This window comes from Squalius cephalus (assembly GCF_949319135.1).
Source record: "Squalius cephalus genome assembly, chromosome: 25".
NCBI classification, from domain to species: Eukaryota; Metazoa; Chordata; class Actinopteri; order Cypriniformes; family Leuciscidae; genus Squalius; species Squalius cephalus.
This window is the reverse complement of record NC_137146.1, coordinates 29,098,204-29,120,703: the sequence shown is the minus strand read 5'-3', so window position 1 is coordinate 29,120,703 and position 22,500 is coordinate 29,098,204. Positions and strand designations below refer to the sequence as shown.

The 22,500-nt window shown below is 38.3% G+C and overlaps 1 protein-coding gene across 3 annotated transcripts in view; it reads left to right on the top strand.

Annotated features, from left to right (window-relative positions):
• The window catches only part of piezo2a (piezo-type mechanosensitive ion channel component 2a), a 233,351-nt gene that overhangs the window by 63,961 nt on the left and 146,890 nt on the right, over positions 1-22,500 (top strand). For all 3 annotated transcript variants that reach the window (XM_079863155.1, XM_079863153.1, XM_079863154.1), the window contains one exon: positions 14,244-14,369. In XM_079863155.1, coding sequence (XP_079719281.1) covers positions 14,244-14,369 — 126 coding nt within the window. The remainder of the gene's footprint in view (positions 1-14,243; positions 14,370-22,500) is intronic.

The following is a 22,500-nucleotide window of genomic DNA, read 5'->3' as shown; positions in this document are numbered from 1 at the left end:
AATAATTCCAGACACTGAGAGGAAAGAGCTGATGCTGCAGTGGATATCATGAGAATATTAAAGTGTTTTTTGACCTTGGATGCATGTAAACCTATTGTAGGGGAAAACAAAAAAATTGTGGAACCTTTTTAGAAAAAAAGTATAATAGGGGCAAATGAAGTTTTTGTTTGAGTGACATTGAAGTAATGAAAACATTGATCCCAAGGGAAAGAGAAATAGAAGTGCAGGATAAAGCACACACAGACGATGTGTCCTCTCGAGGGAAGCAGGAGGTAAGATGTTTTCCTGAGGAAACAGATCTCAATGGAGAGTTCGTCAGAGAGGAACCGTGACCCGAAGGCCGGCCTCACCTCAGTTCCTCAGGAACCCGAGCGGTCCACGGGTCACTTCCTCACGCGAGCTGGCATCTTCACTCACTCACTCACTCACTCACACACTCACTCACTCACTCACTCACTCACTCACTCACTCACTCACTCACTCACTCACTCACTCACTCACACACACACACACACACACACACACACACACACACACACACACACACTCACTCACTCACTCACTCACTCACTCACTCACTCACTCACTCACTCACTCACTCACTCACTCACTCACACACACACACACACACACACACACACACACACACACACACTCACTCACTCACTCACTCACTCACTCACTCACTCACTCACTCACTCACTCACTCACTCACTCACTCACTCACTCACTCACACACACACTCACTCACTCACTCACTCACTCACTCACTCACTCACTCACTCACTCACTCACACACACACACACACACACACACACACACACACACTCACTCACTCACTCACTCACTCACTCACTCACTCACTCACTCACTCACTCACTCACACACTCACTCACTCACACACTCACTCACTCACTCACTCACACACACACTCACTCACTCACTCACTCACTCACTCACTCACTCACTCACTCACACACTCACTCACTCACTCACACACTCACTCACTCACTCACTCACTCACTCACTCACTCACACACACACACACACACTCACTCACTCACTCACTCACTCACTCACTCACTCACTCACACACTCACTCACTCACACACTCACTCACTCACTCACTCACTCACACACACACACACACACACACACACACACTCACTCACTCACTCACTCACTCACTCACTCACACACTCACTCACACACTCACTCACTCACTCACTCACTCACTCACTCACACACACACACACACACACACACACACTCACTCACTCACTCACTCACTCACTCACTCACTCACTCACACACACACACACACACACACACACACACTCACTCACTCACTCACTCACTCACTCACTCACTCATTTACTTTTGGAACATGGTCAATATCAAGACAGTTTTACCCTGGGAACATCTTTGATCTACTCATCTGACTCTTTTATATTTTTGTTATAAACATCATCATTCAAAAATTTTGGGATCGGAAAAAAATACAGTAAAAATGTGAAATATTCCCCAGTCTTCAGTGTCACATGATCCTTCAGAAATCACTCTAATATGATGATCTGGTGATCAAGAAACATTTATGATTATTATCTTTTTGCAACTGCAAGAACCAGTGGTTTACTGTCAATGGCATCAGTTCTCAAATGGGATTTTGCATTAATTTATGCATGAAAATATGACTTGGATTTCAGTCTGTTGCCATTGTATGACTTCAGAAGACTGTTAATATAGTGTATGAGTAATATACATGATGCTTTAATGATGTTTTTTTGGATCTTGGAAGCCCATGGTCAATGCATGGTATTGTTGTATGGATAAGAGCGGCATGAACATTCTTCAAAACGTCATATTTTGTGTTCCACCAAATAAAGAAAGTCATCTGGGTTCGGATCAACACAAGTATATAATGTCAGGACTTTCATCTTGTGTGAAGGTTTTGGCTCGGTGAACACCTTTCTCTGAGTTTGAGATTTCACTGCTTTCACAAATCACAGTTATTACGACTCCTCGACCGACTAAAACATCTGTATACAAAATGCGAGGCCGGATCGCCGTATAATAAAGTGGGGTTCTTGAGTGATTGAAAACTAAGGAAGAACAGCTGCTTGAGACGTGCTGTGGATAATATATCACACTGAGCCGACGTTACCTGCATTTCTGCTGTGTTTTCATGTTAGTCCCACATTTTTGCAAACTTTCCACCTTCAGCCAAAACGTAAGCTGTAATACATTGTTGTAAAACAGAGTTTGATAAGTTCGTGGCACCAGATCGGCTTATAAATAACCCTGAAGGACTGACAATATATCCAGTGTGTTTAAAGAAGGAAATGTTGGTGAATTTAGTCCAATTTATGACGCTCACACTTCAGGAAATTACTGTGTGTGGATCCATTTCACCTCACACACACCTCTTTTTCTTCAATCCTTTATGTGTATTGTGTGTGTGTGTCAGAGCGTTCAGTCTGGCTTGATCTAATACTGAGGTCTGACGAGTCTTTTCCTGCGATTTCCTCGAGTTTTATGCATGAATCAGAGGGTGTGATGATTCACTTTCTTGACATGTTGTAAACTTAGAAACCAGATGCTGAGATAAACACTAACCAAAGTTTCTGAGAACAATAAACATCCTCCTAACGCTTCGGTCTTAAAATCTCCAGGTGTATAATAAAGCAGGTTTTATTACAGTGATATTTTTTGATGTTGTTTTTGAAAGAAATTCATATTTGTATTCAGCAAGGATGCATTAAATTAATCAAAAGTGACATTAAATATGTTTATAATGTTACAAAAGATTCTATTTTAAATAAATGCTGTTTTTCAACACTGATAATAATCATAAATGTTTCTTGATCATCAAATCTTCATATTAGAGTGATTTCTGAAGGATCATGTGACACTGAAGACTGGAGTAATGATGCTGAACATTCAGCTTTGATCACAGGAATAAATTACACTTTACTATATATTCACATAGAAAACAGCTGTTTTACAATATAATAATATTTCAAATTTTTACTGTATTTTTGATCAAACTTATTTGAATTATTATTTTTTTTTAATCTTACCGATCCCAAACTTTTGAATGATTTTGTTTACAACAAAAATATGAAAGAGGTTAAATGAGTAAATCAGCATATTAGAATGATTTTAAATTGTAATAATATTTCACATTTTTACTGTATTTTTGATCAAACTTATTTGATTTATTTATTTATTTATTTATTTTAATCTTACCGATCCCAGACTTCTGAATGGTTTTGTTTATAACAAAAATATGAAATAGGATAAATGAGTAAATCAGCATATTAGAATGATTTTAAATTGTAATAATTTTTCAGAATATTACTGTTTTTTTCTGTATTTTTTATCAAAATATTTAGCCTAAATTGGTAAGCTGATGAGACTTCTGTCAAAAACATTATAAACTCTTTATACTTCTAAAACTTTTGAATCTACTGTGCAGAAGATAGCTATTAAACGTCTCAGGTTACGACTGTAACCATAGTTCCCTGAGAAGGGAACGAGACGATGCGTCAATGACGCTTTGGGAACGCTCCTGCGTGATTGCGTCTGAAGCACCTATGTCAACTAGTCCAATGGCGAGAGTGGGCGTCACGGGCGGGTGACGTGACGACCAGGAAAGGATAAAGGACATCCGGTTTAGAACCGCGCTAGCTTCGAAAAGGGCCGAAGCAAGTCGATCACAGGGATGTAGTAAGTATGGCAAAGTGACGCATCGTCTCGTTCCCTTCTCAGGGAACTATGGTTACAGTCGTAACCTGAGACGTTCCCTTTCGAGGGAACTCGCGATGCGTCAATGACGCTTTGGGAACGAGAATGCCCAACACGCCATACGAACCAGAACCTGTCTGTGTGAATACTGCACAACTAAGACAAGAGAACTGGAGAACCTGGGGAAGCACCCAGGTCGAAGTTGCAAAACCTTACGAATGTGAGCGGAGAGGACCAGCCTGCCGCATACCACACCCTACAGGGATATCTACATATATATAATAAGGCTTCTAAGCCGCCATACTCCTGTCCTGGTCTAAAATCACCACGGAGGAAACAACCAAAGGTCCCCCCCTTTCTCCCCCTCCTCAGGGAAATACCACCAAAAGGGACATGTAGGCACTAAGGCTGCCACGTACACCTTCAGTGTGGAAGGGGATAACCCTGCGGAAAAACAAGCAAGCAGTAACTCCAGCACTGTACCAATCGGGCAGTAACTGGGCCCGAGACCCGCAATATGAAGTGAAAAACCATCACTAAATACATAAAGTTTCCTCGTGGAGAGAGCTCTGGAGTGAAGTATGGTCTCCACAACCTCAGTTGAGAGACCAAGTCAATGAGTTTGGCCCCCTCAGAGGCCAAACCCACAGGTTCCATATATCTGGGCTGGGGTGAAGGGTCACCCCTCCCACTTAAAACCAAAGGTCCCTCCTGACTGGAATCTCCAAGGGAGAGCCATCGAGTAGAGACACCGGGTCTGAGAACCAATCAGACCGGCCAGTACGGTTCTACAAATAGTAGACTTATTCCGTCCCGGCGGACCTTCTCCAGAACTCCTTGGAGCAGAATAATCGGGGAGAAATGTACAGACGTAGCCTCGGCCATGTCCATACCACAACGTCCAGCCCCAAGGGAGCTGGGTGTGTGAGGGAGAACCAAAGTGGACCATGCGTCGTATCCTGAGACGTGAACAGATCCACTTGTGCCTGGCCATAAACCCCCCAAAATGTGCTCCACCACCTCGGTGTGGAGCCTCCATTCCCCGGGCCTCAGCCCCTGCCTCAACAGGATGTCTGCTCCTACATATTTATGTAAGAGACCACTGACGTGTTGTCTGTAAGGACAAGCACATGATGGTCCCTCAGGTCTGGGAGGAATGTCTCAACACATTGAAGACTGCCATCATCTCCAGGTAATTTATGTGCCAAAAAGATGATGACTCCTCCACAGGCCCTGAGATGAGTGGCCTCCCAATACCGCTCCCCAGCCGGTGAGGGAAGCATCTGTCGAGATAGCAACTCGATGGCAAAGAGCTCCCAACACCGGAACCTGGGAAAGGAACCAGTATTTCCTCCATATAACCAAGGCGCGGAGACACTGCCACGTGATCTTGATCGTACGAAGTGGGTTTCCCCTCGGGGAGAACCCTCTGGTTCTGAGCCACCACTGCGAGAGTCTCATATACAGTAGGCCAAAGGGTAACACATTGGACGCTGCTGCCATGAGGCCCAACAGTTTCTTAAACTGTTTCACAATACGTGACTGCTCACGTGAGACAGGAACCAATAATTCCTCCATATAACCAAGGCGCGGAGAAACCGCCGCGTGATCTTGATCGTACGAAGTGGGTTTCCCCTCGGGGAGAACCCCCTGGTTCTGAGCCACCACTGCGAGAGTCTCATATACAGTAGGCCAAAGGGTATCACATTGGACGCTGCTGCTTGAGGCTCAACAGTTTCTCGAACTGTTTCACAATGCGTGACTGCTCATGTGAGATAGGAACCAGTATTCCTCCATATAACCAAGGCGCGGAGACACTGCCGCGTGATCTTGATCATACAAAGTGGGTTTCCCCTCGGGGAGAACCCTCTGGTTCTGAGCCACCACTGAGAGAGTCTCATGTACAGTAGGCCAAAGGGTATCACATTGGACGCTGCTGCCATGAGGCCCAACAGTTTCTCGAACTGTTTCACAGTGCGTGGCTGGCCTAGCTTCAACTCTTTTGTGGTTGCGAGGATAACAGCTACACGAACGGGCAAAGTATGGCTCGCATCGTGACTGAATCCCATACCACACCAAGGAAAGTGGTTCTCTGTAGTGGAGAAAGCACACTCTTCTTGGCATTGAGTCTCACCCCAATTTCTTCATCTGAGCGAGGACGACATCTCGATGCCGAACTGCTAACTGCTCCGATTCCGCCAGAATCAGTCAGTCATCGATGTAGTTCAGAATGCGTAGCCCTGCAGCCTGGCGGGGCCAGAGCTGCATCTACGCACTTCGTGAACGTGCAGGGTGATAGAGTTAGACCGAATGGAAGCACCCGATAATGGTATTCTTTGCCCCCAAAAGAAAACCTCAGGAATTTCCTTTGTTGAGGGAAGATGGAAGTAAGCGCCTTTTAAATCTATTGTGACTATCCAGTCCTCGGATCTGAAAAAAGTCACAATCTGTTTGAGTGTGAGCATAATGAACTTGAGTTTCATGACTGCACGATACAACAGACGAAGATCTAAAAATGGGAACGCAGCACCCCATCCTTTAATTCTGTAACCTCTCTCTATTATCTGCAGGACCCATGGAGATATATTCGGCAGATTCTTCCACTCTGTCAGAAAATCTACTAAGGGTACCAGTCTCTCGAGACTGGCCTCTGGTGTTATTGTAACAGCCACTTCGGTGACCTGAAGCATTCTGGCAGGAAACAACCGAACTGACTCTTTTTGAACCCCCTCAGAGGGTGCGAGTTTGACACAGTGTCGTGGTGACACTGAGCCATGTGCTCGCTGGAAACCGCTGCGCCCCGAGACCAAGGGTGCGGGGTTGGCAGAACGGCCTCCTGAGGGCACCGGGGTGGGGCGGGCACCGTATAATGAGGTGTACACCGCTCCACCCCGGTCGGGGTTGCCCTCAGAGGTCTGACACCAGTGGCATCAGGACCTTGGCTGAAAACCTTTTTCACAGAAAAACAGTCCTCAGATCCATCTTCTGCTTTAAAGGCTTCTGTTGAGAATGCCATTCTGGTCCCCAATCTTTCTGAGGGGGAGCACAGGAAATGACACTCTGTCTGTACAATGAGTTTGTTAATGGCTAGAGCTGCTCCGCCCAGCAGCCCCAATTGCAAAGTTATAAACTCTAAACTCATTGTCCACAGAAGATTGAGATGTAGAATCTTCAATTCCCTTAACTCGATGCTCAGCACATCCATCTCCTCGGAGGTGGACAACTGTAGCACCAAACTATACCATTTAATTCCTCAAAATTAAATATAGAAAAAGATCAACCAGACAAGTTAACACGGTCTGGATGAATTACTGAACATATACATGAATCTAACTAATGAAAGTCAGATAAGCACATTTTAAATGCAGCCCACTTATTTAATTCCTCAGAATTAAACAGCAAAAAATCAACCAGACAATTTAATATAGTCTAGATGAAAGGCTGAATATATATTTATATATAGGCTTATATATATAAAATAGTTTCAACATGCAATAAAATAATCATAAATTCATAGCTTGCAATACACAATTTTATTTATTTATTTTTTAATAAATGCATTGCATTTGCATAACCACTGGACTCTTATTGCAGTCTTTTTTTAAATAAACAGTAGCATGGGGAAACTCTTGATAGTGAACACACGTCGGAAATGTTCATGAATGAACGTAGCCAGTCCACTATTATTGTTATAGCAGACCCCGTAATCTACGCGCTGCCTCAGCACCCGCGAGATCCGAGCCAAAAAATCTTTATTGACTTTCTTCCCTCGAGAAAAAAACCATCGGGAGCAGAGCTAAACTCTCGATAGTGCAAAAATTACACGTCGGGAATTTATGAATGAACACTGTCAGCCTCCTTATTTTACTAGAGCTGACCGTGCACGCTCCACTCCCAAACAAACAACACATGAATCGCGTGTGTCCCCACTCGTAATGAAGCGAGGGCGGGGAGGAACACACAATCCAAAGCTGTTTGCTCCCCATACTCCTGTCCATATATATATATATATAATATGCTTGTGGTTGTGGACATGTATCGATGCTCAGCACTCTACCTCCTCAGAGATAGACTGCTGAAACACCGGGCTCTCTAACCAGGACGGAAGAAGCCGCGGCGCGTGCTTCCGATCGCAGAGAGAGAGCGCTGGATCCCCCGGATAAAGCCAGAGAAAAGGCGGAGCCCGTCTCTAACCTCTCCGCGAGATCTATTTGCGAACCCACAATACCAACTTCCGTGCTGCCTCGGCAACACGGTGTCGGTATTGCGAGGAACGCGAGCCTGAACACCCTCCTCAAAGAGTGACAAGCGGGAACGGAGCGAGTACGATAGTAACTCGCAATGCTCGTAGTCAGCACCCTCGAGCGCTGACAGAACATGCTCCGTTTCAAACAAACAACACATACACCGTGTGTATCCCCACCCGTAAAGACAGAGGGCAAGGAGGAACACACAATCTAAGGTTGTTTTGTTCGCCATAATATTTATGCTTGTGACAGACAACAATAAATAAGACAGACAGTATAACACAGAGCGCTTGCTGAGGCACAGAAGCTAGCGCGGTTCTAAACCGGATGTCCTTTATCCTTTCCTGGTCGTCACGTCACCCGCCCGTGACGCCCACTCTCGCCATTGGACTAGTTGACATAGGTGCTTCAGACGCAATCACGCAGGAGCGTTCCCAAAGCGTCATTGACGCATCGCGAGTTCCCTCGAAAGGGAACTCGTAAGACTCAGTTGCTCTCTGGCTCAAAGTAATTGAAGTGTGAGAATGAATTGATTCAAATCAATTATGAGAGAGAGACACTCCCGCAGGAGGAAAGTCTTATAGCTCGCGTGTTTAAATTTTCTTTTCCATTTAAGTCTCTAAAAGCTTTAGGAGATGTGATAGTGTTCCCAGACGATCGACTGAGGTTGTGCTGTCGTCTGCGCCGGTCAAGCGATCAATGGGCAAATCAACACGTATAGTCTTTACCAGCGTCTAAACCCTTCATAACGCGTGTTCACCAAAACATCTCCGCTCCTGAGGGTCAGATGCAGATCCACTCGACCTGTCAATTTGGCTGAGATTGCCTTTAAATATGATAAGTGAAATATTTTTCATATTTTGGACCTCTCAAACAAAGACGCACCAAACATTATTTGAAAGAAATTCATATTTTTATTCAGCAAGGATGCATTAAATTGATCAAAAGTGACAGTAAAGACTTGTTTCTATTCATCAAAGAATCCTGATAAATAACATGCATCTCAGTTTCCAAACAAATGTGAAGCTGTTTTTAACATTGATAATAATCATAAATGTTTCTTGAGCATCAAATCATCATATTAGAGTGATTTCTGAAGGATCATGTGACACTGAAGACTGGAGTAACCACATGTTTTTTTTTAAAGAAATTAACACTTTTATTCTGCAAAGATGCATTAAATTGATCGAAAGTGACAGTAAAGACATTTATAATGTTACAAAAGATTTCTATTTCAGATAAATGCTGTTTTTATGAACTTTCTCTTCATCAAATATCCTGAAAAAATTAATTCACATTCAACATTCAATCATAAATGTTTCTTGATCATCAAATCATCATATTAGAGTGATTTCTGAAGGATCATGTGACACTGAAGACTGGAGTAATGATGCTGAACATTCAGCTTTGATCACAGGAATAAATTACACTTTACTATATATTCACATAGAGAACATCTGATTTACATTGGAAAAATATGTAAAAGTATTTTTGATCAAATAACTACCGCCTTAAATGGTGAGCAGAAGAGACTTCTTTGAAAAAACACCATATAAATCAGCACATATCAACCCTAGCACTGTGCAGATAATAGCTATCACAGGAGCGACGGACATGGACTCTTTCTCTCCAACACTAAAGATGCTCCACACATTTCCTCCATTACGCACCGCATGCAAACACTGGGACTCGCTCAGTCGGCTGAGGCGGATGAAGTGGCTCATCAGGGAACAGAATAATGAGAAACTGTGGCCAAACGGCACGCAGACTCGACGTGCCAGCAGAGAAGCCTTTAGTCCTGCGCCGCTGAATAACAAACACATCTGGATCATATTAGCTCTTCCTCTGCCAGTAACTCCTCCTCAGCTCATGATGCCTTCAGTGCTGATCCGAGGCTCCTCGTCCGCATTACATCCACTGAGTCAGCCAATCATGCTTCCTTCATCCCTGTACGCACTCGTCGGGAATAAAGCTTGACTTTGACCAGGCCTTGTGTTGGAAGCCCGTTTGCTTGAGCGTCTTCTAATTAGACTAATCGCCTGAACACGAGCAGACCCGTAAAACATTTTCATAACAGCAAACCATTGGAAAGATCGTAAAATCTTGGCAGACTTGCTTGGCATCGCTCCTCAGGTGGTTCAGAGATGATTATCAGTAGGTGTTAATACACTGATGGACAAAAGTTTATGTTTTCTTCTTCCTCATTTAATACGGGCGAGCTGAAACCTGTTGGCACAGAAATGGATTCATTTATTTATTTTAAACCACATGAAACTGTTTGATGAGCACACTTGATTTCCTTCAAATGTTTTATTAAAATAGACAGTTACATTTGTCTAGCCAATAAAAATATGAGATGATGTAATTTTGGTTAATTTCCCTGAAAGGGAAAGACTGTACATGTTAGTACCATTTAAAACTGGTTTGGAGTCAGTAAGATTTAATGTTTTGGTGAACACTTTACAATAAAGTTCATTAGTTAGCATGAACTAAGAATGAACAATACTTCTACAGCATTTATTAATCTTAGTTCATGTTAATTTCAACATTTACTAACACATTATTAAAATGAACAGCTGTATTTTTATTAACCAACATTAAGAAAGATTAATAAATACTGTAACAAATGTTTTTTCTCATTGTTAGTTAATACATCAACTAATGTTAACTAATGAACCTTATTGTAAAGTGTTACCAATGTTTTTAAAAGAAGTCTAGTTCCTCTCTAGTTTTCTTAATTTACATATTTACAGCAACATCATAGTTGTGATGTTTTAACTTCATTGACAGTAACCAACTCCTTGCTGTATATACTCTGCTGTCTGTATTTATTTTCTAATGCTTTCTGAAAGTGTAATTCCCTGACGAGGAAGCGTTTAGCCCTGCTTCTTCTTCCTAGCGCTCCAGAAATCGTGTTATTACGGTGTTCTCCGGACACAGCCGGCGTCTGAGGACTGAGACCTGAGAAACGATCCGCTCTCATCTCCTCGGATAGTTTGAATATGACTGTAAATGTGCTCTCGTGAATTAATAAGCTCTGCGTTTAATCAAAAGAGACTGAAATATTTATTAAAAAGCCTTCAGACATGAACTAAATCCATGCAACCTTTAAAGTAGGTCGAAATTTTATCCCACTTTTTTTTTTTTACCCTTTAATTCATGATATTATCTGTCCAGATTTGCCAATTAAATTAAGCATTATTGGTTTGCATATGCCGTCATATCCTCATTTGGGCCGGATGGGTTGTGGGTGTCTTTTAACATCCTTAAGTTCATGTGTGATGCTATCGGTGTCATTCCCAGCGTCCCACTGTATGAAGAATCTTTGATGTCGGACCAAATCCTTCTCTTTTATCATAAAACATGTTTATGCAGCATTACACATAAACCCTATGCATGCATTACTCAGCATTGTTTCATTTGGATCTTTCTGAAAACGGCCACGTCTCTGAACTCGCACTGATCCTAAATGATGAACAGTCCAAACACTGCCAAAAATATCAATGCTAAATGAATGGAGAGAGAGAGAGGGGGGGGGGGAGAGGGTGAGAGAGAGAGAGAGAGAGAGGGAGAGAGAGGGGAGAGAGAGAGAGAGAGAGAGAGAGAGAGAGAGAGAGAGAGAGAGAGACAGAGAGAGCGAGAGAGAGAGAGAGAGAGAGAGAGAGAGAGAGGGAGAGAGAGAGAGAGAGAGAGAGAGAGAGAGAGAGAGGAGAGAGAGGGGGAGAGAGAGAGAGGGGGAGAGAGAGAGAGAGAGAGAGAGAGAGAGAGAGGGAGAGAGAGAGAGAGAGAGACCTGTAATACAAGAGTAAATATCCGCTAATAGCGCTGGATTACGGCAGCTCTTTTCTATTAGGAGCAGATCGACAGCTTCAACTCGATGAACTTTCACCCTGACATGTTGAACGCTTGAATTTCCCACAGCGTCACTGCAGGACTACAACCTTTCGAATCTGCAATATTACAAGTCATCGAGTCCTTCTTACTCTGTAACAGTTGTGCAAACGTTCTGACACTTGTTATGAGATTCCTGCAGAAAGTTCCACAGATTTCAACAGGATTTGACGGATGACGCAAGCCAAAAGTACACTTCAGCTGAGTCCGAAACTGCATACTTTAATACTCTACACTATATAGTATGAATGTAATCTGGACGTCCTACATCCACCATGTTGTCACTGTCATGTGACCTTCCAGTGTCACGAATCCTCTCCCGTGGCCTCATGGGACAGTAAAGTGTTCATCTTATGCACACTTCAGAATCTCACTGGAAGTCTGGTGACTTTTTGCATACTCTTTTATGAATTCGGACATACTTCTTTTGTCACGTTGTTTTTAGCCTACTATATAGTCAACAAATATGCGATTTTGTATATGTATACTCAATTTCACAGCATGCATGAACACAGGCGCTCGACTAGGCCTGTCACGATAACAAATTTTGCTGGACGATAAATTGTCCAAGAAATTATCGCGATAAACGATAATATTGTCGTTCTGAGACCATTTTCATTTAATATAATTATAATGGCATAATAATGCAGGTACACCTTTTCAACATTCAACATTGAAAACGGAAAACATTTTAAATATCCAAAAAAATGAACAAAACAACCAAAAACAATAAAAGCAATGGACTCTTAGTGTCTGTTAACAAAATAAATGTCTGTTAATAAATAAAATGGATGTAAACAAAATTGCACTTCAAAAAATATTAAACATTAGGCTTTAGACATTAGGCATAAATAGTGATACATTCCATAACAGGCAAAACTGCCGGTTAGGACCTTTGTAAACAAATAAAAAAAAGCCTCAACAAGCCATATCACACCATTCTGCACTGTCCTCCTGTTACTTTGTCCTCCTGTTACTTTGTCAAGTGATTGTGTAATTTACTGTCGGGAAGACGGAGACGCACTTTATTGCGTGTATGCTACGCACTGAAAATAGGCTACTTGGTTAGGATTAGGGGTGAGGAGTGCGTGCGTATTACACGCCATAAAGAGCGTATCATATGCACGCAAAAACTATTTTTGGCGTATAAATGGCACGAGAAATAACATTCGTGGTATAGATACGCATTTTCATGTGATCGGGCTCGCTGTCGCAACTCACAACTAGCGTCTTCTCTCTCTCCCGGCAATCGCAGCAAACAGTCCCGCCGGCGCTTTCCCATACAAAGACCATGCAACTGACAAGAGACGAAGAGAGTTCACTCCTCCTATACGCTAAAGAACCGAGAGTGGTCATCCAGTCTCTTTGGTAGAGAGAGAGAGAGACGAGGAAAACAAACAAGCATGCAAATGGAATTATCGCAGCCGGAAAAATTATCGAGCTCATTTTTTTTTATCGTGCGATTAATTGACTTATCGACTATCGCGACAGGCCTACGCTCGACACATATGCACTAGATATTTCACCCTTGTCCAGTTGTCTGTGTTATTTCTCTCTCCAGAAATTATGAGCAATAAGAAATAAACTTAAGTTGCTTGTGTGCAAATGGCGGGGAAAGAGTTAACTAACAACCCTGACATGCATACTATGCTGATGACAATATTTGCATTGTGCTTTGTATTTATACGCATATAAGTAGGCTATACTTCAGGGGCTATTTGCATAAACTCACTATGTTAAAGTCCCCCTGTAGTCAATCATTTTATCCCTTAAAACTCATATTTTTTCCTCGAATTTTTTTCTTCACGCCTTAAAATATCTTGAATGTAACTCGACACCCTTGATTCATTTAGTATGCGTGGTTCAATGAATACGCAAATGAGCCCCGCCTCCACTCACTCCCTCAGCTCAGAGATCCACTGGTTGACGATCACACGTTGATCTGATTGGTTACAAGGTAGTTTGTGACGTCAGAAACACCAGCGATTTCAAAGTGTGTTTTTGAGACTGTCTTTGGTTCACTGCAGTTTTAAGGAGGAAATACTCAGCAATGGTGTCGACTTATGAATTTACACATGGTTTGACTTAAAGCACATTAAAAACACCACATAGAAACATAAACAACATTAAAAGCTGGATTTGTCTGTCAATCAACGGGTGATCAGATTCAAATTAGACCAATCTACTTTTTTTCTGAAACTAAAAGTTGACCAGTCCTTAAGAAAAAAAACAGAGGACTATGTTGTATGACTTTATGCAATTGTCCTCAGGCTTTGTTTAAGTTGCAGCTTGTATGCATGTCCTAATGTCAATGTTTCTACTCAGTATATTAAAATCAAACACTTTTTGTTCTTCAGGACACACAGGGCGTTTGCTGAAGTCCCTGTGTCTCACCAGTGTGACGTTCCTGCTTCTGCATCTCATCTTCCAAATCACCATCACCAGCCTGATAGCAGGAGACAACATCGATCTCGACTTCAACTGTGAGTGCTCACTAAAGCTACGCCTGCATTAATCCCATGCTTTTGGAAACGGCGTTTTCATTTTAAAACGCTCTCCGTCCACACTAGCGTTGAAAACGCTAAATTCACCTTTACAGCGCATGTGTAAAACCTCACAAAAGCTCAATGAGATGATACAGGCGGAAAAATAAATAATACGAGTGAGTTTTCTGTCATCCTTGCCGGACTGTGAAATGAAGAGTGTGTGAAGTAACATATTTTAGCAACAGTGTGAATGTGAATACCACATAACAGGCACAACACCAGTATAAACATTAATATCTATGGGTACAATATGCGTCACATGACTAAACTTACGTCATCGTTTTCAAATACCTCCATTTTGACAGTGTTTGACGGCGTCTCAGTGTGGAGGGAACGCCAAACCCAGAGAAAAAGATGCGTTTTCAAATGAAACCGTATTAGTGTGGACAAGACCTGAATCTAGCTTTCACTACGGGTCATTAAACCAGACTGATAGGTCAGGTATAGCCGAGGAAACCGGTTTTATTGGCTCACGTACAAAATTGAAACTAACTGAATGAGCTGAACTCTCTCTAAAGCTGAACTCTCATTCTCAAGTTACTAGTTGAAAACGGCCCTGTTGGTTTTACCAGTTAAAGGATTAGTTCACTTCAGATTTAAAATTTCCTGATAATTTACTCCCCCCCCCATCCCATCATCCAAGATGTTCAAGTCTTTCTTTCTTCAGTGGAAAAGAAATGAAGGTTTTTGAGGAAAACACTCCAGGATGTTTCTCCATATAGTGTCTTCAATGGGGTCCAACGGGTCGAAGGTCCAGATGTGAGTTTCAGTGCAGCTTCAAAGTCTCGACATGATCCAGCCGAGGAATAAGAGTCTCATCTAGACAAACCAGCGGACATTTTAGAACAAAATAAACATTTTTATACTTTTAAACCATAAATGCTCGTCTTGCACGAGCTGTGATGCGACACACATTATGTCAGGTTGAAAGGTCAAGTGTGACGTAGGTGTAAGTACAGACCTAGTGTTTACAAAGCGAATGTGAAAAGACTAAGTCAAACGCCATTTACGAAAAAATAAAAGGTAAAACAATGATGCCGGACAATTTTGAAGTTGGAAGAGAAAATTAGTTTTCAAACAGACATTCAGATTTTTGTATGCAATTAAAAAATAAATAAATAATATATATATATATATATATATATATATATATATAGAAACCTTCTCTGTAAAATAAAATGTTGCATGGCATGCAAATGTTCATGTCTGTCTGTCAAATTAAAAGTTCATGTCTATCTGTCGAATCTTTAAAATGAAGAGGTGACCTGAGGTCGAAACACACACGTCTGGCTCATGTTACCCCGACACAACAGCTCACACAGAACCGTGGCCCGACCAGACCCGCTCGCAGCGCTAGCCTCTCTCTCCACGCGCAAGAGCTCAACATCTGCGCTCAAGATGGAGATAAACTCATTCTGAACAGTGAAGGACCGTTCCCGACTGGACAGTCTCGAACATGAGATCGGATTTGCAGCACAGAATGATGATAGAAGCTCTTGACCAACATCTTACTGACAAATATTCAGTTGAGCTTATTTGCAGAATCTGTTTGTCCAACTAACTGAAGACAAGTGTAGAAAGCTGCTTGGAAACAGTAACATTAGAGTAAGTAATATAAGATAAAGTATAAATATAAGTTGAACATATAAGTTCATTTCATTTGGATTTTCCCACTTAAAATGATCAATTAAAGGTTTGGTCACTCTGCTCCTCAATGAATGACTTATTATTGCCAAATGACCAATCAAAAGTTTCAGGTCAGAAAGATTTTTTTATGTTTTTCAAAAAAAAAAAAAAATCTCTCACGCTCAGCGCAACAACAATATACTCAGCATTTTGTTAACGTTCCCATTAAGTTAACCTTTTAACCTTTCTTTTCTGAATGTTCAAAACATCCAATTTAAATTAAAAAGAAGTTTTTTCTTGGTTATACGAATGTTGAGGAAACATTCCATTGTATCATTTTTCAAACATTATTGAAACGTTACATTTGAATGTTTTCTGAACATTCTGAAACAAGTTGTAACATTTAAAAAAATGTAACAGTCCAACATTTCAGAAAAAATAAACATTCCATGAATGATATGTTTTCAGAACGTTATTAAAGACCAGATCACTTTGAATAATGTTCTATTAATGTTACTGGAATAACGTTTGTTCATAACTTTGAGAGAAGCTTTCCGGAACGTTCCCTGTTCGCTGGGACCAAAGTTGCGTTTATTTGATCAAAGAAATACAGTAAAAAAATATTATTATAATGTAAATCAGCTGTTTTCTATGTGAATATCTAGTAAAGTGTAATTTATTCCTGTGATCAAAGCTGAATGTTCAGCATCATTACTCCAGTCTTCAGTGTCACATGATCCTTCAGAAATCACTCTAATATGAGGATTTGATGATCAAGAAACATTTATGAATATTATCAATATTGAATACACTTTTCAGGATTATTTGATGAATAGAAAGTTAAAAAAAACTGCATTTATTTGAAATAGAATCTTTTGCAACAATGTAAAGACTATCTATCACTTTTGATCCATTTAATGCATCCATTCTGAATAAAAAGATGAATTTCTTTCAAATAAATCTGCATACCTACATGTACAAAGAAACTTCTTTTTGTATTTTTTTATCTTTTTTTTATTTTTTTTTTAAGAAAAGGATTTAGGGTAAGATGAATTCAGTGGCTTTTTCTGTCTGTGTGCGCGGGCAGAGTTAGATGAAACCAACCTTCATGCTTTACAAGAGCCAAGATCAACAGAGACTCGAGACCCGAGATAAACTGCAGTATTCACCGTGTGTTACGCAAACCTTACATAAGCGCTCATGAAAACAAATCATTACCCAATCACTTCATATAAAATAACTAAAAGGACTTTTATCAGACGCAAAGAGCAACGAGTGTTGAAGAAACTGAAAACTGATATTAGAGAACAAACCGGATTCAGACAGTCAAACCGTATGATTCCTCACAGTTCATTAGTGTTATTGATAATCCTCAAACATGTCCGTTCTGAAAAACAGTCAAACTAAATATTATTATCTATGAAACAATGTCTATTTTGAATTATTTCTAATGAGGAATGTCTAAGAATGTCCCATCGACTTAATCATTTTATTTTGATGAATTTTTAGTAACATGTGCAAACTAAGATTTTTGAGTTATTGTATCACATGCATATTTTCTCACAGTATTATTTCTGCTATTAACATTGTATTTTATAACAGCAATGTCATTTGGTGTTTAATAGCATTATATTGACAACAATCCAGGAACATAAAACCTTCATATATTTTATTTCCATTACCTTAAATGAACATTTTAATCACATTAAAAGGAATTACTTTCTTAATTAATCACATAGATGTTCAATTAACAGATGCTTTTATCTAAAGGCATATTCATAGTTTTAGATCAAGCCACAGAATTTCACATTATAGAGATGACCACAGAACTGTTCTGAATTTCGTACAAGTTCTTCGCTATTTAATTATTTCTTCATGTCTTTATGATGCTTGATACTTCCTTTTTGGGAGCAAACTGAGACAAAAGGGCAATAAATAACCTGAAGCTGATATCTCGAGAGCCGAATCTCTGAATCAGTTCAACTTGAAATGTGAAGCGAATCAACTGACTCACTTAAAAGAATCAGCTCAGACTGATCTGGGTGTCTGATTGAATCATTATTTTGAGCTGATTCTTTTCAATGAATCAGTTGATTCACAAATTGGATTGATTTGGCTCTCAAGAATATAAACTGATGTTATATGAGGGGGAAAAATGTTTTTTTTTTAATGAACTTCTATTTGTACACTATATTTGTGAATTAAACACGTAACCCTTCTCTTACACTGATTGAGACGTTGACACATGACTGATAAACTTCAGGAAACTGACACACACACACACACATGCGTTTATATGATCACTCAGCATTACACTCCTTTTCCTTTGTTTTCTATCGGTCAGCCGAGGCCGTGCGTTGAGTGTTGTGTGAACTTTATCCTTTAAATATGCATTGTTCAGTAACGCCTGACCTGAGATCAGCTCTTCCTCCAGTAGCCCTGATTTCCTGTGCTCTTTAATGCGTAAGAGCTGACTCTAGAACAGTAGCGGGTGGTTACGACTGGTTCTGATCCTGCCAGCTGAACTGTGGAAACACCAGGTGTTCATACTGTGTTCTTCAGATCCGACTGTAATCCACATTTAACTTCCTAAATGCTGGAATGCATCTGACAACACTGAAGGTTTATACAGTTCTGCACGTGGAGGCCGGAGAGTATTGGGGTCTTTTCAATCACGCTTGTAGAAACTATACATTTACTGTATTGATAACAAAATATCAAACCCAAGTATCATCTGCAAAAAAAAAAAAAAAAAAAAAAAAAAAAATGCAATAACAAATAACTTGAAAAAAATAATAACTTTAATTTTTTTTTTTTTTTTTTTTTTATCAAAAATTCTAAAGATTTATTATTTTAGTGGCTGGATGATTTTAAATCATTCTAATATTTGACAACCAGAAAATTCCAAACACTTTTTGTATTAATTTTTAACAGTTGTGTATTTCAATTCAACATAACATGTAAATATATAACATTATATTACATTCAAATAGTTATTTAATTATTAACAATATGCAGTTGATATAAATGACTGTTGTACTTTTAAGTTACTATTGCACTCCTTCATAAAAAGGTTGTTTCTGCCTAATAAAACAAAACATTGGTAATTATATTTTGTATATTTTTCTTCTGCATATTTATTTCTCATATTTGTGACTTTATATTTCACCGAGTGAATTAATGTCAACATTGTGATTATATTTAACATAAATTATAATTATATTTCTTATTTTAAGCCTTATCTCACAATTATTTATTACTCTGTAATGAAACATGGATCATGTTAGTAAGCTTGCTTTGTTTTTCCCTTTTATGGTATAAAAATATAATATAATATAATATAATATAATATAATATAATATAATATAATATAATATAATATAATATAAAATAATATAACATAATATAACATTATAATATAATTAGGGCTGTCAAAAGATTAATCGCCATTAAATCACATCCAAAATAAAAGTTTGTGTTTACATAATATATGTGTGTGTACTGTGTATAATTAAATTTGTATATATAAATACACACACATGCATGTATATATTTAAGAAAAATGTGTTATTTATATATATATAAAAAAATATATTTATATATAATATAAACTATATAAATATATATACAGTATATGTATGCAAATATTTCTTAAATATATACATGCATGTGTGTGTATTTATATATACAAAATAATTATACACAGTACACACACATATATTATGTAAACACAAACTTTTATTTTGGATGCGATTAATCGCGATTAATCTTTTGACAGCCCTAAATATAATATAATATAATATAATATAATATAATATAATATAATATAATATAATATAATATAATATAATATAATATAATATAATATAATATAACATAATTTAATATAATATAATATAACATTATAATATAATATAACATAACATAATATAATATTATAATATAATATAATATAATATAATATAATATAACATTATAATATAATATAATATAATATAATATAATATAATATAATATAATATAATATAACATAATATAATATAACATTATAATATAATATAATATAATATAATATAACAACATAATTTAATATAATATAATATAACATTATAATATAATATAATATAATATAATATAACATTATAATATAATATAATATAACATAACATAATTTAATATAATATAATATAACATAACATTATCATATAATATAATATAACATTATAATATAACATTATAATATAATATAATATAACATTATAATATAAAAACAAAAATAGATAGTAATTATTTAATAATGTAATGCAGAGATATTCATATATTTTGAAGTGTGTCTTAACAGAGTTGAATGAAAGTGTTCACTCTGTGTTTGTGTGCGATCGATAAACCTGTGCCAGACGTGACATCTCTCTCTCCAAACACGAAACAAGAAGTCTTTCTGTTAGAGATGATCAGCGTTTCGTTTCGCACTCAAACATAGCCTTGTTCTTCTGATCTAACTCTCCTCTCGTCTGCATTATTGACATGAATGCATGCATGCCTTTATTTGCTCGTTGAGAGGATTAATACGCTATTGTTCCCTCTGTGGCATTCGTATGAGTGATATCAGGCCTGAGTCGCTGCCAGCAACGAGAACAAGTCCTTCAGTGTGTCCTAATATTGCAGTGATAAAGATCGGCTTCCTCAGGACGCGTATCTCAGTCTCTAAAGCTCTCTAAAAATACTCCATTTTCTGTCTAACAAAGACTGTGTAAACCTCTGTTTCCTCAAGGCCAGTGACGGTGACAGAAGCTGGATTTGTTCATCGCTGAGGGAGTCACCGCAAGAAAACACTTCCTCTCAGCAGTTAAACATCAGATGTGTTTTTATACATACCTTTGTTCAGCAAGAAGGCATTAAACTGATCAAAAGTGACAATAAAGGCATTTATAATAATCCCTCAGAGAGTTGGCATGATAGAAAGCTGTTCTTTTGAACTTTCTATTCATCAAAGAATCTTGAAAAATTAAATGTATGACGGTTTGCACACAAATCTAAAGCTGTTTTTAACACTGATAATAAATAATCATGTTTCTTGATCATCAAATCCTCATATTAGAGTGATTTGTGAAGGATCATGTGACACTGAAGACTGGAGTAATGATGCTGAACATTCAGCTTTGATCACAGGAATAAATTACACTTTACTATATATTCACATGAGACAGATGATTTACATTATAATAATATTTCACTGTTTTTAATGTATTCAAATAAATATTCTAATAAATGCAGCCTTGGTGAGTAGAAGAGACTTCTTAGCAACTGTGAAAAATAAAGTTGACATCAAAACAAAATAAAATCTTAATTATTTTTTAATTTTGTTAGGCAGAAACAAGTATATGTTAAATAAATAATAAAATAAATGAATAAAAGAATTAATTAATAACATAGAATTAAATAAAAAATCAGTTAAATAAAAAAATTAAATAAAATTAAATTAAACAAATAATTAATTAAAATAAAATAATAAAAGAAAACAATAAAATTAAATCAAATAAAAAAATAAATGAATGAATGAATGAAATAATTAAAAAATAACATAAAATAAAATAAAATAAATAAAAAATAAATACAAATAAAATAAATAAAAAATAGCATAACATGTAATAAATAAATAATAATAAAAAAATTGTTAATCATTTTTTTTTACCAGTAAAGCTGTATGAGCATCCCTGTGGACGGCTGAGATTTACAGTAAGAAAGGGCTTGTCTTGCCTTTGCCTCTGGGTGATATCGTGAACATAATTCAGACTATAATGAGAAGCACATCTCCATCTCGATGGCATCTGTCCAGATGTGTGTGAGCAGAGAAGCCCGTGACACGATCTGCTCGTGTGTTCCCGGCTTCATCACTGTCACACACACTCTGAAACCAATACGACCAGTTTGTTTAGAGAGTTGAGTGTGATTTCCGTCTCCCACAGAGAAATATGATGAAATCATGTGATTAGAAGCGCTTTCTGAGCCTCGACATTCATGCATTATCCGTCTCTGAGATCCTCCGAGACATCAGGAGTCAGTCTGGAGAACGCCAGAACAGGAGAGTGAGGATGTGCAACTTACAAACCCTCATCCTTCCCTCGGGGGATTTAGACACACACAAAAATAAAAATAATTCATGGATTTTTTTAAACATAAAAAAAAGTAAGAAACCCTTCCCTCAGGTCAATGTGAGCCCCTTAGGAATGAAGGGAATGTGAGGAATGCTTCAGTTCACACAGAAAAACCTAAAAATGCTCAAAATTCCAACTAAAAATGCTAAAACTTTGCCAAAGAATTATTGTATAATGTCTACATGTGTATCTGCACACTGAAGAGAAACTGGCTTTAGGACCCAGAGGAACAGCTCATTTACTCCATATAGAGCTATAGCGCCATCTAGAGTCATCAAATATTATGT